Here is an 18,282-nt window from a genome sequence, read left to right as displayed (position 1 = left end):
CTGCTCCAGGCTTGAGGCTTTCCCACTGCAGGTCCCTCAAGCTCAACAGCAGGTAGGCGCCGTGGGGGCTGCGGCTGGCTCTGCCCACTGAAGGACAGTCTACAGTGGCTGGGCTGGTGACATAGCAGTGACCCCTGAGAATAAAGGCGGCCAGGCAGCAGCAAGTCTGTACTCAGCAGAAGGGGAGGGACAGTGCTGCGGGCGCTGACAAGGCTGCCAAGCTCGGGGCCTCTGTGTACCTGAGGCCTGAGGCTCTGCATGTGCTCTGGGTGCTTGTGTGTTCCCTGGTCTGGAATGGTCCTATGGGGCATGGTGACCACACTGGAGCTGGAGATGGAAGAGGCTGGCAGCTACCAGCCCAAGCAAGACTATGTCTGTCACACCCTCCTGGGGTTTCAGCCACTGTGACTCTGAGGCCTGGTGCTGTACCACGGCTGTAGCTGAGGTGCCCACAGCTCCTAGAGATCATCTGCCCAGGCTGGAGAAGGAGCACAGAGGTCGGAGTCCTTGTGATGCCCGCTTCCCTTCAACTGCTGGGCCTTCTGCTGCTCCTGGAAGCCTGGCTCGGGTCTCTGAGGTCTGTGCTGGAGCCTCCGCTGTCATCTCCAGGAGGCCTGCCTTGATCTGCAGGTGCTCCTGGGCCTCCTTTGGGGCATGCGCTTAGTCTCTGCTCCTTCTGGCTCCTGGTAATGACATCATAAAAAGCCAGGGTGTGTCAGAAGTCCCCTTGCTCTCCAGGGGTCTCTGGAAGGCCTGCTGAAGGGCTAGTCTAGAGAAACAGGAGCATTCTGCCCTCAGACTGGCCAGGTTTGCCTGTGAAACTGGGGTTGGGGCCACAGTTCTCAAACAGTGGGTCCAGGAAGAGCCCCCTGCTACCAGGGGGAAGAGTCTGAGAAGCATACCACCCAGGGCAGGGCCTTTGTCTTCACCTGGGTAGTGAGGTGCACCAGAGGCAGGGATCACAACTGAAGCTGCCAGATGTACTACGTTCTATTGCTGATGCCTGTGCCTCAGTTTCCTCACCTGTGAAATGGGATCACAGTACCTATTTCTTGGCAAGGCTTCCCTAAGGCCTGTTTTAGTAATAGCAGTTTATGTAAAGAATTCACGACAGCCCTGTGTCCTTAGCTGAGACTGTGCCAGCTGACAACAGACTCACTGTGTCTCAAACCTTGAAGGACAAGAACTCCTGTGGCAGGGAAACTGGCACGTGAGGGAACGTTGTAAGGATCAGAGCCACGTCTGACTTCAAAACCCATTCTGGGAAGACCTGGACCTCTGGACAGATGCAGCGGACAGAAAAGGCAAGGAAGCTGCACTGGGTAGTTTTACATCAGCTGACACAAGCTAAAGTCATCTGAGAGTCAGGAACCTCGATTAAGAAAATGCCTCCAGGGCTAGAGAGATGGCTCAGTGGCTAAGAGCACTGCTTGCTCTTCCAAAGGTCCTGAGTTCAATTCCCAGCAACCACATGGTGGCTCACAACCATCTATAATGTAACCTGATGCCCTCTTCTGGCCTATAAGCAGACAATACTGTATATTTAATAAATAAATCTTAAAAAAAAAATAAAGAAAATGCCTCCATTAGATTAGGCTGCAGGGGAGCCCGTAGGGCATTTTCTTAATTAGTGATTGATTAGGGAGGGCCCAGCCCATTGTGGGTGGGGCCATTTCTCGGCTGGTGGTCCTGGGTTCTATAAGAAAGCAGGCTGGGCATGCCAGTAAGCATCACCCCTCCAGCTGAAGCAGGGCTCTGCATCAACTCCTGCCTCCCTGCCCCGCCCCACCCTGCTCTGCCCTCTTCCAATGATGGACGATGATGTGGAAGTGTAAACCAAATAAGCCCTTTCCTCCCCAGCTTGCCTTTGGTCATGGTGTTTCTTCACAACTACAGAAACCCTAACTAGGATAGCAACCATGTTTGGAGCTGGACCTTGGGCCCGGCCTGGCCTCCCTCTGTGGCCTGAGCCCGCTGAGGCTTCGTCCCATACTCACCTCTCCTGCTTTTGCTCAGGAGGCCCGGGGTGTCCTAGAGTCCTTCGGATGTATTCTCGAGAGCGGATGTCAGCCTGAAAGACACGCAGCTGTGGCCAGGCCCCAGGCATGGCTCCCCATCCCCAGCAGCCTGGAAGCACATTGTTAGATCCTTCCAGAAGTGGCCCCACCAGTGTGCAGCTGACAGAGATGCTGAGACCCCTGGGGCTGAGGGTCCTGGCTCCTCCCACATCAGCTGGCCTGGTGAGACCTGGGCCCAGGGCTCCTGCTCCTCCACACTGCTCAGGCCCCTCCTCTGACTCACAGGCCAGGTGTCTTGTCTTCTCTGGCTGCCCCTCTGATGGCTGTCAGCTGTCACACCTGCCTATCTCTAGAAAGTTTGACAAGTTACCATAACAAAAAAGGTCCAAAGCCGGGCAAGATGGCACACACCTGTAATCCCAGCATTTGGGAGGCAGAGGCAGGAGGATCTCTGGGAGTTCCTGGTCTACAGAGTGAGTTCTAGGGAAGCCAGGGCTACACAGAGAAACTCTGTCTCAAAAAACAAAAAGTAAAACAAAACAAAGGGTGTGTGGGCCACAGGTAGGGACACCACGTGGGCTCCACCTGGACACCCCTGCCAGCTCTGAGGTCCTGGCCTCAGGAAGCCCCTGATCCAGCTCAGAGGGCTTAGCTCAGCTTTGGGATCACGACTCAGATAGCAACAGCTAATCCTGCAGACAGTTCCTCTCCAGCTAAGGAAGTGGGTGTGGCAGTGCTGGTGTCCTGATGGGCAGAGCCTGGACCTGGTACAAGGAACACAGCAGGGCCTGAAAGCAACATCCCTACTGGGTGTTCCCAGAGCAGACCCTAGAGGAGACCCCAGAGACAGGAAGTGGAACTGTTGGGAGGGAGCTCTGCTGAGGTGCCTGTGGAAAGAAGACATGCCAAGGGCCACAGCCAGGCCTGCTGGGCAGCTCCAAGCCTCCGTCCCCTCCTCCCTGCCGCCTGGGCTCCCAGGAGGTCATGTGCTTGCTCTGTGTGCACCCAGAGTAGGGCAGGCTCTCTTGTGCTAAGTGTGCTCTGGCTTCCAGGAAGCAGTCAAGGTGCTTTGCAGGAGGCTGGCCCTCTACCTGCTAGGACAGAAACCACTGTGATTCTGGAAAAACCACGGCCAAAAGAAAAGAGCAAGTCTGGGACTGCATAACACAGCTGCAAGCCCTAAGGGAGGGATCAGTGGCTTTCTCATTAGACCACCAAGGCGGAAGGGGAAAGGCCTTCTTGGGCTAGGGACACAACTCAGGTTTGAGGGACCATTGTACCTGTAACCACAGTAGCACCCCAGATGAGGGGTCCTCCTTGGGTTGACAAAAGCTCACTCCCAGAGGCCACCTCTGCGCAGTCTTTACAGTAGCAGGTGCACTGCTGACACCTGGTGGCTATCCTGTGCATCTGCAGCTCTTCTGAGGACTGAGCCTGCAACCTCTCAAAGACTTCACAGCCTCCTGAGTGTACGGAGTGTGGCCTGAAAAACTGTCCCACAGCTGACAAAGACAACAACGGCTCTAAGTCCTTGTCTAGGAAGGCCTGGAGTCTGAGGCTTTCTACCTCCCCGTTCTGCTTTTGCTAGTGCCTTTCCAGAGCCTGGACTGTCCTGCCCTCCCCTCTAAAGAGTGGCTTTTCCAGGGTCCTCAACCCAGAGGCCTCTGTTGGGCAGGCACCAGCATGCAACAGGTGACGCAGAAAGGTGACCTGTACATGTTAGGATCTCAGCTGCATGTTTCTTTCCTGTAGGCTGAGATGACTGGCTTATAAGAGGGTTGAGCCTCTGGGTCCCTGACCAGCAGCTTCGGTAACAGGTATCTGGCAGAGCCATACTCTGGGGTCCCAATGGGTGTCCCTGGCACCAGCACAAGCCTCCTCAGCGGAGCCACAGAACACCCCTCTGACAAGGGCTGCTCCCCCTGGCCTTGACTGAGACATGGTGGTTGTGGGAAATCAGGGTGCTCTATCTAACCCCTCCACTGCTGGTGCCGGGCAGGGGCTCCGCAGGGCCAAGAACCCAGGTGAAGCAAGCTCCACCCAACACGCTGGCCTCCAGGGATCCAGTGGCTCCCGCAGGCTCTCTAGCCAGGGGCGGGGGACCTGTCCTCAGATTCCTGCAGAGACCCACCCCAGGTGAGACTGGGTGCCGATGTCACTCAGTCCCCACTGCCACCCCAGCCCCATACCTGGCGTATAGGTTCTGGGACCCGGAACCTACAGCAGCGGTGGGTAAGGCGCACAGCAACCTCCAGGCTTATTCTGTGGCCCACAGAGACATAGAGGGGGTTGGTGCTGTGGTCATGGCTCTTCAGGGCCTGTGGATGGAGGCGGTCAAGCATGAATGGGCATGATTCTCTGGGGCAGGAGCAGCCCCAGGGCTGAAGTTCTATGGATGTCGTGGGTGGCAGGATGGAGTTCATAGGGTGCAGAGGATTGTTGGCTCTCAGGTACCTTCAGGTGGCACATGGGGAAAGTGTAGCCAGGGGAGGATGTGACATGGCGAACCCTGGTTGGTGACAGGATACTGCACGTGCATGAGCCACCTTGAGGCCTGGTCTAGTGGACCCTGAGTCTGACAGGGCACAGCCTTCTGGCCACTCACCATTCCCAGGACAGTCCCAGAGCTGCCAATCAGAGGAAATGTGTCTCCCCCAGCCTGCAGGAGTACAATCTGTGAAACAGAGAAAAACCTATAAGCATCTTTTAAAAATGTGCATAGCAGAAATGCTAATGCGTACTCTAGTCTCAGCGCTAGGGAGGCAGAGGGCAGATCTCTGTGAATTTGAGTCCAGATACGGCTACACAGCGAGACCTCCATCTCAAAAAAAAAAAAACAAAACCAAAGCACAGGTGGGCTCGGGTGTGTCCTGCTCAGGAGCGTCTTTGCCTTCTTTAAGGAGCCACTTACTGGCCTGGAGCTCACCAAGGGCCCTCCTCTCTCTGCCTCTCTGGCACTCTGATAACAAGCACGGGCCGCCACGCTCAGCTCTGTTTACACAGGATCAACCTCGAGTCTCTGTGTGCAACACATCACTCACTGACCGCCATCCCTTCAACCCACTGTCCTTCTGAGCCGGCTGCAGGCAAGCTTGGTTCTTTAAAAGACTACTTTAAAAAATTGTGTGTGAGCTGGGCGTGGTGGCGCACGCCTTTAATCCCAGCACTCGGGAGGCAGAGGCAGGCGGATCGCTGTGAGTTTGAGGCCCAAAGCGAGTCCAGGACAGCCAAGGCTACACAGAGAAACCCTGTCTCGAAAACCGCCCCCCAAAATTGTGTGTGTGTGTGTGTGTGTGTGTGTGTGTGTGTGTCCGCGTGTGAGTGCAGGTGCTCACAGGAGCCACAGGCACCGGACTGCTTGGAGCTGGAGCTACGCGTGATTGTCAGCGATGCTACCCAGGTGCTGGGGACCCAGCAGGGCCTCTCAAGAGCAGGGCATACTTTAATTGTTGAGCCATCTCTCCGACCCAGCAAACTGCATCTAAAGGTCTAAGCAGTGATGAGAGGGCCTCGTTTGGCTAGGAGCCACTTTCCAGCAAGGCTACACCTCAGAGGTGGCATGGAGTATGTTGGCAACTGCGCCGAGGTCACTGCCAAGAGGTTCCATTTCCCCTGGTCACTGGGGCGTAGAGAAGGGGTTGTGGTTTGCCAAGGCCCAAGAGGCAAGCAGAGGGCACACATGCCAATGGGCACACAGTCCAGGCTGAAGCTACCACCTCCTGGATGCCTCCTCTTCAGCTATGGATGTGGCACCTGGGCTCTCCCCACTCCACTAGCTCAGTCACTGTTGGTAAGTCACTCTCTGCACAGGCTCCTGGGAGCCAGGAAAAGAGACGGCGAGGTCTCTGTTCTTGGACCTTGCCCAGTGGCATAAACGGTATGTCAACGGCTTCCCCTGGATGGGGATGACATAGCCACAGCGGGGTTCTGGGGTGGAAAACAGCAAAGTAGAGGTGGAGTAAGGGCGGAGTCAGGCACTACAGTAAGCTGGGACTGTAGGCTGGCTGGGAACACCATGGAGGGGAGAAGATGGCTAGGGTGAGATGGGAAAACTTGGAAAGCCTACGCCCGGAACTGGAGGGCATGGCCCTGCCTGAGGTCTGCAGTAGCCCAGAGGCCAGGAAGTGGGGGAGGCAAATATGGTAGGAGGTGCCCAACAAGCCTCTGATGGCTGGGAGCCACTGCCAGACGAGCTGTCCAGGGGCATGTGGAAGGAAGCACCCAGGGATGTGTGCCAGCAGGCCATAGGTGCCCCATCCCCAGGCTGCCACGGGTGCACACTGGTGAGTCGCAGGGCGTCCCAAGGCCCCTCACCTTCTTCTTGTGCAAGGCACTCTTCTCCAGCCCGTCTACCTGCAGGAGCTTCTTGGCCACCCCGATGCAGGGCAGCTCTGTAAGGACACCAAGGTGGCAGGCCACCCCAAAGCCTGAAGGGAGCAAAGGGAGTGAGTCGAGTGGTGGGGATGGGCTAGGGAACCTACCAGAATCTCTCATCTACAGACAGACTCAGTGGGACCCGAGCTGACTGGACTGTGAACGAGGCCCTCTGTCCTACCTCTGCTGTGTCAAGGATGGAGTACGGGCAGCCTCCCTCCTCTGACAGCATGAGGCACACACATGCTCATAGCCCCTCACCCTCTTCCACCTGCTGCTGTCCTCAGGCCTCTGCACCTGTTCCCTGTGGTCTGGCCATGTGTCAGGGGGCCTGGATTGCAGTGGCTGGGAACATACACCCAGGAAGTGGTCTGTTAGCCCAGAACTGGTGGCCGGATGAGCAGGTGTCTACCCTCCAGCACCAGGCCTACAGTTTCTATCAGAACCTCTCACTGCTGCCAGCTAGGATGGCCACTAGCTCCCTTGTGCCCTGCTTGGGAGTGCTACTGTACCCTTCTTCAGGCCACAGCGGCAGGACAAAGCCTGCCTGGCTGCTCAGGGTCGGGTGGGAACGGAGCTAACCTGAGCTCAGTCCTGTGCCTCTTTAGTCACCAGGACAACCCAGATGAGATACTAGGGATGGGCCAGTATAGTATCCTGTGGGAGGCAAGCGGATACAGAAGTGGGTGACAATAGGGGCTCCTTTGGGTGGAAAACACTCACTCTCATGCAGCACCCACTCTGAGTCTTTCAGGAGGGTTACCTCGTTGGTGAAGCACCCCGTTTCCATCCACAAGAAGCACCTGCAGAGCCACAGGGGAGTCAGTCAGCTGGGCTGTCCTGGGGCAGCCAGAAGGGGAGATGGCAACAGGGGCCCTGGGTTGTGGAACTCCCATCCCCCCTTCTATGGCTGGCACTGGTCTGAGGGGACCTTCCCTCCCCATGCACAAGCAGAGGGGCACTCCTGGCCAGAACTGGTGGCCGGATGAGCAGGTGTCTACCCTCCAGCACCAGGCCTACAGTTTCTATCAGAACCTCTCACTGCTGCCGGCTAGGATGGCCACTAGCTCCCTCGTGCCCTCCTTGGGAGTGCTACTGTACCCTTCTTCAGGCCACAGTGCCAGGACACCTACCTGGGGCACGAGGCCTGGCTCCTGCTCCTGCAGCCGCTGTACCAACTCCACCAGGAAGGGCACCTCTCGGAAGGCCAGGAAGCCAGATACATAGGGAGCCTTCAGGCCAACCATGCGGCTGTCCTCATATACCACCTGACAGCAAGGCCCACAGGTACAGGTCAGCTGCCAGCTGCCACCACCTGCTCCACTCCGCTTCTCTGCCTCCCACCCCTGCTTCCCGCCTGTGCCCAGGATGAGACCGGGGTTTGAACGACAGGGCAAAACGATCTGCCTGCAAGTGGGCAGTGGAGAGTCGACTTAAATTTCATCTTACAGGTACTTGCTTGGGACCTGGTATGGAGGAGCGCCCCAAGACCTAGTACGTACAAGGAATACCCATAGGGACTGGTGTGTGTAAGGAGCAACAGCACCCCTGCATCTCATCTTTTTCAGGAGCTTGGCTGAGGTGATGGCCAGCCTCAGGCCTACTGAGGCTCAGAGCAGAAGCCCCTGGGCAAGTATGCTGTGAACCTGGACAGTATTGTGTGCACCTCAGAAGGAGCAGGGCAGGTAGGAAAGGCTTCTGAAGATCTCAGAACATTTGGAGATGGGCAGGAATGCCCTCAGAGCCAGGCAAGCTGCAAAAACAGAGACCAAAGGAATGGGCGAATGCAGGAAGACAAACTCTGGGGCTGAACCTACTGCACCATGCTGTGGAACTCAGAGCAGCAGGCTGGTGCACTCTGTGAGGAGGCGTGGAGGACGCAGGGGACCAGAGAGCTTTCAGGAAGAGACTAGAGACAGCCCCAAGAGCTCTACAAAGAGCAGCTACCTTTGTTAGGTCTTCTTTAGCTAAAGTGCCCTGTCATCACCTCAAGGTGGCTCTCTAAAACCCAACTGAACAGCTGGGCGTGGTGGCGCACGCCTTTAATCCCAGCACTCGGGAGGCAGAGGCAGAAGGATTGCTGTGAGTTCGAGGCCAGCCTGGTCTACAGAGCGAGTCTAGAACAGCCAAGGCTACACAGGGAAACCCTGTCTTAAAAAAAACAAAACCAAAACCAAAACCAAAAAACCCATCTGAGCACAGGGTAGGGCTCTGCACACAGTACAAGGTGGTGAGCGCCTGACTGTGGAACTCCATCAGCCTCACTGGCCTGCTGTGGAGACCCACTTCCTACTGTGTCCATATTCTCCAGAACCTTCCTCTGCCTAGGCTCTTGATGAGCGTTTCCAGACTACAATTCCCATGGGCCCTTGAGGGTGGACCTGCACCACGGGCACCTAGAGAACTGGCCACTGGGTGCTGGGGCTTGGCCTCCTAACATTTCATCTATGACTCCAAGTGGGGTGTTTACTCAGAGACTGACTCAGCAACTGATGAAGAGCACTACAGAAAGGCACAACTGATCAAAACGCTACATTGAGCTGGGTGATGGTGGTGCATGCCTTTAATCCCAGCCCTCGGGAGGCAGAGGCAGGTGGGTTGCTGTGAGTTCGAGGCCAGCCTGGTCTACAAAGTTAGTCCAGGACAACCAGGGCTATACATGGAGAAAGAAACTCTGCCTCAAAACACCAAAAAATAAAAAATAATAAAACTATAAAACAAAATGCAGCGCTGTGGATGCCAGCCCCGACTGGCAGATGCCCCTGCAACACAACGTGAACCTAAGGAGCTCCACTGTGGGGCACGCCGGGATCATTCCACCCGCCCCCGCCCACGCAGGGTCTCTCTGTTATCTTGGCTGTCCTGGACTTACTCTGTAGACTAGCCTGGCCTCTGCCTCCCGAGTACTGGGATTAAAGGCAGGAGTGATAAGATCTTAAAAACCAGGGGAACAGGGAGTTTGCTGTGAGACTGTCTCTGAGAAATGTCAGAAGCTGCAGCCATGAACTCCCACCAACACAGCTGCCTAAATGGCTGACACCAATAGGCATGCTAACTCGGACAGGGAAAGCCCAGGAGGCCTCAGCCATAGACAAGAAACTACAGGCAACTGAGGATGGCTGAGAGAAGGAGACGCAGTCTCCCCGGGGAAAAGCATGCCCACTTGGTTAACCAAATGGCCAACCCTGAAACCACAGGCATACAGGTAACACTGTACAGAGAACGCCGAGGACGTGTCTGGGAGAGTGTGGAGGGAGTAAAGGGGAAAAGGACATTTGCAATTCTACTGCAATATCAAAAATAATTAAGAAAAATGCCAAGTGTCTTGGGCTGCACTCACACAAGTGTGTGTGGACCGAGACCCATGGATCTGCATGAACCTTAGTGCACTGGGGTGTTTAGTTCCAGGTCCTGCTGACAGCATCACTGGAGGCCACCAGCAAATGAGGCATCGTCAGCTACTGTGGCCTTCAGGAGAAAGCAAGCAGGAAGGAGGCAACAGCAGGAGGGTGGGGATGGCTCCTTCCTTCTGTGCTGGGCTGCCTGGACAGCACTGGTGAGTAAGCATCAGAGAAAGGACACAGGCTACAGATGGCCAGCTATGGGAGGAGCCATCCCATAAGGCTGCCATCTGCCAGGGATGCTGGGGGAAAGGAAACCATTAATTCTCCAACCAAGCTTTGCTTATGGGGCCCTACTGTGGGAGGTGGGTTTCCCCAGCAAATCGGCTGAGCTCAGGAACTGTGTTTAACAGCTTTCCTGTGGCAACTTGACGTTTTACAAACTCATTTGTAAAGTGTGTAATTCAATGAGTTTTGGTGTTTTCACCATCATTATAATCTCACTTTAACTAATTATTTTTATTGTATGAGTGTTTTGTCTGCAGGTCTGCAAATACACAATGTGAGTGGGGCCCCCCAGAACTGGTTACCGATGGTTGTGAGATGCCATGAGGGGCTGAGCACTGAACCCAGGTCCTCTGTGAACTGCTCAGCAATCTCTCCAGGCCCCAAAATCTAATTCTAGAAATTTTCTCCAACCCACAAATTAGTCTGGTCCTGACAGAAGTTACACCGTCTCCAAACCATGCTCAGCTTTAGTGTGATGGTCACCTGTTCTTTCTTTCTCATTGTGTGTGCGTGAGCATGTTTTCTTTCTCTCTCTTTTTTTTTAATTTTGAGACAAGGTTTCTCTGTTTAACTCTGGCTGTCCTAGAACTCACTTTGTAGACCAGGCTGGCCTCAAACTCACAGTGAGCCGCCTGCCTCTGCCTCCCGAGTGCTGGGCTTAAAGGCGTGTGGCACCACACTGGGCTAGAATTTCTTAAGAGGGGTTACAGAGATAGTTTAATGGCTAAGGGCACTGGCTGCTCTTCCAGAGGACCTGGATTCAATCACCAGTACTCACAAGGAAGCTTTTAACCACGACTGTATGTAATTCTAGTTCTAGGAAACCAGAACCCTCTCTGGTCTCCATGGACATCAGGCATGTACACAGTGCAGAGACATGCATGTAGACAAAATGCACATACACATAAAATAATTTTTAAAAATCACATAGGAGACACATCTTTGAGTGTGTCTGGGAGAATATTTTCAGAGAGGTTCAACTCAGATCCACCCTGAATGTGGGCGGGGCCATTCCACGGGCTTGGGCCTAGGAGAGGGAGCTAAGCCCTAACATTCCATTTCCCCTGCTTTCAGGTTGGCTGAGATGTGAACAAGCAGCCTGGCGCTCAGGCACCGCGCCTTCCCCACCACGGTAGATGGCACTCTCAGAGCAGGAGCCAATCAACCCTTGCATGGTTTCTGCCATGTGTAAGTAACTAACATGCTTAGGGCAGGGCAGATCCACACCCTCATGTGGGTTCTGCCATGTGTAAGTCAGGCACAGGTGCTCTGCTCGGTGCTGGGGCTACACCACAGCTGTGGAATGCTGCCCGGTAGGTTTTACACGGGTGAAAAGTGTTCCGACAGCAGGGACATCAATCAGGGCTTAAGGCCAGAGTCAGGGTGCTGAAGTCTGCAGAGGGAAAAGCTGGAAAGTGGCACTCTGTGCCACTTGCTTCCTATACAAGTTTTCTTTTTTTTGAAAAACAAGGTTTGTGGGACCTGGTGGCGCACGCCTGTAATCCCAGCACTCAAGGAGGCAGAGGCAGGCGGATCGCTGTGAGTTTGAGGCCAGCCTGGTCTACAAAGTGAGTCCAAGACAGCCAAGGCTACAGAGATACCGTCTCAAAAAAAAAGAAAAAAGAAAAAGAAAAAGAAAAAAGAAAAGAAAATCTCTCACAGCCACAGCCACAGGTCAATCTGACTGAGGCAATTCTTTTATTGAGGCTTCCTCTTTCAAGGTGACACTAGATGGCGTCAAGTTGACTATAAAAACTAACTAGGACAATCTTTCTCACTAGGTCAGAGGTGAAAGTGGCGCACGGGGCCCTGTGGGAAGTGGTACACCCAGGGTCTCTGCTCGTACCCCTTACTCTATCATAGAGCAACCTGGCGCCCATAGGGACACGAGCCCTACCCCCTCCATGCTACGTGCCCAGCTCTGAGCACAGCAGGCTTCTTGCACTGGTGTTGAGCTGGCACTCAAAGGGGCCTTCTGGGCAAGTAAGCTACAGAGGCAGGAAGAATCTGCTGCTTCTGGAGTGGTGGTGACAGGAAATGCTAACCCTGGGGTGCGGCCACGGCTTCCTGGGCTGCTGCTGTAGCCGAGCCACAGGCTGAGTCTCATTAGAGCATCTCAGTGCCTTGCATGGCCCAGAGCAAGTCATGGTTCCTGGCAGCAGGCTGAGTTCATTTCAGTGCGGCAAAGGAGAGGCTCAGGGTTGCTATGCACTTTAAACTCACACACTGAAGTTCTAACCTACAAGGGGCCTGTATTAGGAAGTGCAGAGTATTTGGAGAGTGACTAAATCACACCTGAGGACACAGGGAGTGTAACAGGGACCCAGAGCTTGGCACAACTGACTCCATGAAGAAAGTACCATTCAGGCTGTAAAACTCAACCATGCCAGAACTAAAGCAGAAGCCTGAATGTCAGAGTCCAGAGTCCTGCGCAAGGTTCAAAACATACTAAGCTTGCTTCTTAGCTTCTGTAGTTCCGCTTCTACCTGATCTTGTTAACACAAGTATGTCAGCCCAGGACATGGTTTTTGTCCTTAAAAGCTCACCCTGAGAAAAGCTCGGTGCTACACTGGGATTCCGAGCACCAGAGTAGTGGCCGCCTAGTGAAGGCTGTTAGCCTGAACCCCAGGTCCCAGCAGTCTTCTCTGACACCCCACAACAGAAGAGCAGGGAGAAGGGCTGATGGGAGCCTGGACGCCTCACACGCTCCCTCCACTCTCTCATCTTCCACTTCCAACCCTCACAGCGGTGAGAAACACTCTTGCTTACAAGCTGCCAGCCTCAGGCATTTTGCTCTATTTGATAATAGAGACTAAAAAGGATGCTGAGAGGCTCTTGCAGCTCAGGGTGCAGGAGCCAGCCAGGTGAGGCCACTCTAGAAGGTGTGTCTACAAGGAAAGGCCATCAGATCTGTTGGAAGGAGTTAAACCATCAGGGTCACACCAAACCAAGCAAGGAACGGAGCACAGAGGGCTTATAAGTCACAGTAACAAGTGTGAACTTTATTAACCAGAAGACCGTGGGAAGGGCACTGACAATTTTTGCCGTTGCTTTAGGCCAGGTGTCATGTAGCCCAGGCTGCCCTTGAGCTTTTGCTCCTCCTCCTCCTCAGCCCAAGGGCCAGGGTTACAGCTGTGTGCACCATCACGCCAGGCAGGAAGCTTTAAGAGGGCCAGTGATTGGCTCACACCTGCTTTTTATGAAAACAGCTCTCCATGGAGACCAGAGAGCAACATTTGAGGCAGGGAAGCCTATGAAGAAACAGGAAAGCAGTCTACAGAGGGACAACTGTGGCAAACACATGCAAGGGACAGAGGGGACGAGACAAAGGGACAGAGTCCAGCAACACTTAAGAGGCAGAAGACATGGACCGTGGGGGAAGAAGGGGAGCACTGTATGGGGGAGAATATGGATAAAGTACAACAGTAAACATGTATGAAAATAACAACCAAAAACATTTTTTTATTTTTTGGTCTTTAGAGACAGTTTCTCCATAACAGCTCTGGCAGTCCTGGAACTCCCTTTGTCGACCAGGCTGGCCTCAAACTCTGAGGACTGACCTGCCTCTGCCTCCCGAGTGCTGGGATTAAAGGTGTGGGCCACCATGCCTGGCTGAAAAACATTTTTTTTTTTTTTTTTAATTTTTAGCCCAAAGTTAAAAAATAGCGAGGTGTGGTGGTGCACGCCTTTGATCCAAGTATGTGGGAGGCAGAGGCAGGTGGGCTTCTGAGAGTTCAGGCCAGCCAGGTCTACAAAGGGAGGCCAGGACAATCAGTGCTACACGGAAGAAAGAAAAAAAAAAGTTTAAAAACGGAGCCAGTGTGAGACAAGACGTAGAGCAAGACGTCTGGGAAGGCAGAGACTTTTGCTTGGGAAACCTGTAGTGTGTTCTGGGGGTGAGCAACCCAAGATGGCAACCAGACTTGGCACTGTCTGCGGATCCCTTAAAAAATACTTTTAATTTACCATTTGTGTAGGTATGTGTGGGCTTGTGGGAGTTTATGTACAACACATGTATGCCGGTGCCCACAGAGGCCAGAAGTCAGCTCAGATCACTTAAATGCAGTTGTGGGCAGCCTGCTGTGGGAGCTGGGACGGAACCTGGAGCCTCTGCAAGAACAAGCAGTTATTCCTTCTTCGGCGCTGAGCTACCCCCGCCCCCACCGTCTGGCCACTGGTTCTTCAAAGTTACAGTACTTCCTTTTTGACTTTAAAATGTTTCCTTCAATGGCATTCCAACCTATACAGACGAAGTGGAAGGGTATCAATCAACAAATCCCTTGCCTAGCATGTTCGAAGGCTCGCGTCAGCTTCCTAGCATTAAAAAAGAGAAAGAAAGAAAGAAAAAATTCTGAAAACCACAGGGCCGATTTAAAAAAAAAAGGAGAAGAAAATTGTACAAAACTGTGCCCGGCTCTGACTTGGTACCTGCCCTAGGCACCTAGAGTGAAGCGCACCGGCCTCACATCCCGCTCTGGTTACCTTGAGCTCCGGGTAGCTCAGCACTACCAGGGCCGCGCAGGCCCGGGAAGCATCCCCTTTTACGAAGGACACGTCCACGCCCCCGACCCTCTGCAGGCCCGTGAAAGTGGGGTCCCGCTGCCAGGCCTCCGTGTCCCGGTCCACCAGGCGCGCCTTCAGCCGGGCTTGTTCCCTAGCGGGGCAAAAACATCAAGACGGGCTCAGGGCCCACGGGAGAGCGCGACCCCCGGGGCGTCCTCCCTCCCATCCAACCCGCTCTCCTTTTGCCCATCAAGCCAGAACAGGGGAGAATGTCGCTCCCGGATGGGGGGGCGGGACTACGCGCTCCCGGAAGTGAGGGCCGCGCCCACAAAGGCAGGCGGCAACTTCCGGCAGCTGGCGTCCCGCCCCGGGCCTGCGGGACGGCACCGGGGGTTGTGAGGTCGTAAAGGTCATTGGAGAACGCTACCCGCCTTGCGTATTGCCCGAACTCGACCCCATTACCGTTTCCAGAGCGTCAGGGTTTCCTCTGGCGGCCATCCCGCGGCCTTGTGCGCCATGGTTAGGGTCCCGACGCTTTTAACAACGTCACTTCCGGCGCGACCCGCGCGGAGCCGCTAGCCTTCGTCGCCGCCACCAGGGGCCGCTGTCACGGCAGAGCTGGGCGTCGAGCGCTGGCTCTCACCTTTCCGCGCGACCCCCGGTCGGGTAGGTGGGCTGCCGCTCGGGTTTTGGAAACGCGAGCTCCGCCCTGCACCGGCGCCTCCAGCCCCGGGTGAGGGACGCCTTTGCAGCGCAGACTTTCAAGGTTGTCGCGACTGTGGGAAACTCTCAGTCCGATATAACGATTCAGAAGACTAGGAGAAAGCGCGGGGCTCCGGTGGCGCAAGCCTTTAATCCAACACAGGAGGCGGAGGCAGGTGGATTTCTGAGTTCGCGGCCAGCCTGGTCTACAGTAATTGAGTTTCAAGACACACAGGGAAATACTGTTTCGGAAAAACAAAACAAATAAACGAAAAGATCCTACAGAGCAGGGTGTATGCCAGTCAGGCTTTTCTAGAGAACAGAACTGATAGAAAATATATCATGGAGACTTAGCCCTGGCCATCGAGAGTGAGGGGAGGCCGGAAAAAGCAAAAGCTTCCTTCTCCCATGTCCTTTTATGCGGGCCCAGAAAGTGTGCCCTAGATTCAGGTGGGCCTCTGCACCGTGGCTAATCCAGTCGAGGAAATCGCTCAGAGGTGTGCCCAGCTCCTAGTCCACAACCAAGATTAGCCACCACAGGGTGTCGACCCAAAACAAAATGCAACAATTTGGTGCAGAACTGTAGTTTTATATTCCTTATCATGTTTGTCTGCCCCATGAATTCCTCACTGGATGAGGTGCAATCTTCCTGTGTCTAGTTTAGACCCCCCAAATGCCCGTTCTGTCAGTTCGGGACTCAGCCTTATCTAATGTGTGTCCCTCCCTCTCCATGGTAGGAGCTCAGCAGACTGTAGTTTGCTTTTTTAAGATTGATTTCATTTTTATCCGTGTGTGTGTGTGTCACGAGTGCAGGTTCCTGTGGAGGCCAGATGAGTTAGGTGCCCTGGAGCTAGTTACAGGAGATTGTGAGCCTTCTGACATGGGTGCTAGGAATTGAACTTGGGCCGTCTGAAACAGCAGCACACACTTTTAGTTGCTGAACTTTTACGCTTTTAGTTAGTTTGTTTTCACCTTAAGAGACTAGGCAAGCAGATGGCAGCTGGAAGGGCCGAGGCTTAGACCCTCTTGCTCATCTACGATCTGGTAAACATAAGCGGGACTAAGGCACAGTCTCTGGTATTGTGGATGGGTCACATTTGATCTCTTACACCACCACTTCCTCAGTGCTCTCTGCCTTCTGGGTTCTGGTAAATGCTGGCATCGAGAGGATGGGCAGCTGTGCTGTTCTGTTGGTAGAGAGAACAATAAATAAACGTAGCAAGGGGACCCTGAACTGGCAGTGGCAGTGGCCTGTGTGCAGTGATACTTAGGTCTGAATGTTGTCCCACCACTCCCTGAAGGACTAAGGCGTTTGATGGCTACTGTGCATGATGGACTGTCACTTTCTCCTGTGGTGTGGTCACTGTTAAGCTGCCTGTGTTCTAGGAAGTGACCTCCCGCTGTGCTCACGCAAGCATCTCTAATTAAACCCAGTGTTGGGAGGAATGGGGTTGGGAGGGGAGGGGAGGAAGGGGGAGGGGAGAGAAGGCACTGGTGGATGGAAATGGCTAGAACTCATCACACACAGTGCAAAGGTCAGAGAAGAAAGCATATAAACACACTTGTGGCAGGCAGAGGGAGCGACAGGTGTACATGTCCCAAGGTGTAGTGGGTGTTTATGGCATCAGCTAAATTTGGAGTACCAACTGGCTTAAATTTTGCCAGGAGAATTCAGAGAAGTACATACCTAGGTTATAGTTTTGTATACATACATAAGTATATGTTCCTGGAGTAAAATATAAAAGACCAGATTAGACCAAACTAGAGTTTGTGGTTTGGGAAAGGCTTCCTGTAACACAGCTGACAGGATCTAGAGAGCTAGCAGGCTTTCAGCTGAGAGAATCCCGTTTGTCCAGCACCCACTGCACACCAGGTACCGTGCTATGGTGTGTTACCATAGAACTGGAAGGCATTTTGCAGAGGAGGAAACTGCAGCTGACAAACAGGAGAGCCAGCCGCCAGCAGGTAGGCCTGGCTTTGTTGGACAGTGGTCAGGGTAGAGTTTGGTGTTTGGGAATTATTTGTGCCAAAGATAGGGCAGAAGGTGTAGGTTCTGAGGAAGCTTGGCTGAGGTGTTGATGTCGAATGAGAAGACAGGAGCAACAGCCAGAGTGTGGGGCTGCTGTAAGGGCTGCCCTGCCCCTCTCACTCTTGCCCCGGATGCCTCTGGAACACTCTGGGTGTATTGTACCATAGTACTACAGAGGTGGTGTGCGTTGCCAGCATTGCTGTCAGCAGAAAGGCGCTCCTCATGCTCATTTTCCAGCACGAGGAAACACTTGTGGACTCTGAAAGCTTGTGCCCAGGTTTGCTTAGCAAGCCAAGGGGCAGAAAAGTACAGAAAGCAATGTAGATGCTAGTCTCTGCTTGGTATTTATCTCACTGCCTTGGGGCTTCTCCTCAGCCCCGTGATGACCTCTCCAGGCTCAGTTGGTCCTGCAGCCTGACATTCAACATGTCCTAACTGAAACACTGGCTCCTGAGAGGCGGAGGGACCCTCAGGAGCCCAGAAGTCAAGACTTGCTAGACCTGACTCCCAGGTCAAATGCAGTGAGCGATGGCTGGGGGAGAAGGGCCTTGTGGAGACACCAGTAAACTGCACTGCAGGGCGCAGCCTTGATAACTCGTACCCAGGCAGGGCTGTGCCTTACAGTGGTGCAGCGTTGGAGTCACCCATACCCCTCTACCTAAACTAGACTTGGAGTGGTTTCTGTGGTCTTTTTGTCAGTTCATTGTTGGGGTGAATGCTTGCTTATGTCTCCCCAGGAAGTCATGTAACAAGCAGCACCACAGGAGAAATGCCCCACTGATGCCCTGGTGCACTTGGAACATCCAGGATTGGGTTACTACTTGTGTGACCTGGCTGAGCCCTCTGAGCCACTGCTTTCTTCATGGTGACTGTTTATCACTAGAACTTTCTGGAGCTGACATAGCTCACGGCCATTTCAGTTAACAAATGACAAATCTTGCAGCGGTTTCCCTGCCTCTGTTTCCTGTTCCTAAGAGGTCTTTATCCATAGCAGTTCACTGCAGTCAGCTCATCTGTTGCTGGTGGG

At 53.9% G+C, this 18,282-nt stretch overlaps 1 protein-coding gene across 1 annotated transcript; it reads right to left on the bottom strand.

Annotated features, from left to right (window-relative positions):
• Positions 1-458: 458 nt before the first annotated feature.
• On the bottom strand, positions 459-14,691 carry Endov (endonuclease V). Its single transcript, XM_051159302.1, is given in 9 exon segments — positions 459-577; positions 580-683; positions 1,998-2,071; positions 4,208-4,336; positions 4,624-4,692; positions 6,333-6,445; positions 7,156-7,195; positions 7,526-7,660; positions 14,504-14,691. Coding segments are annotated over 8 exon segments (762 nt in total). The 5' UTR covers positions 7,640-7,660; positions 14,504-14,691.
• Positions 14,692-18,282: the final 3,591 nt, after the last annotated feature.

This window comes from Acomys russatus, chromosome 16 (assembly GCF_903995435.1).
Source record: "Acomys russatus chromosome 16, mAcoRus1.1, whole genome shotgun sequence".
NCBI lineage: Eukaryota > Metazoa > Chordata > Mammalia > Rodentia > Muridae > Acomys > Acomys russatus.
This window is presented reverse-complemented; position numbering and strand designations above follow the sequence as displayed.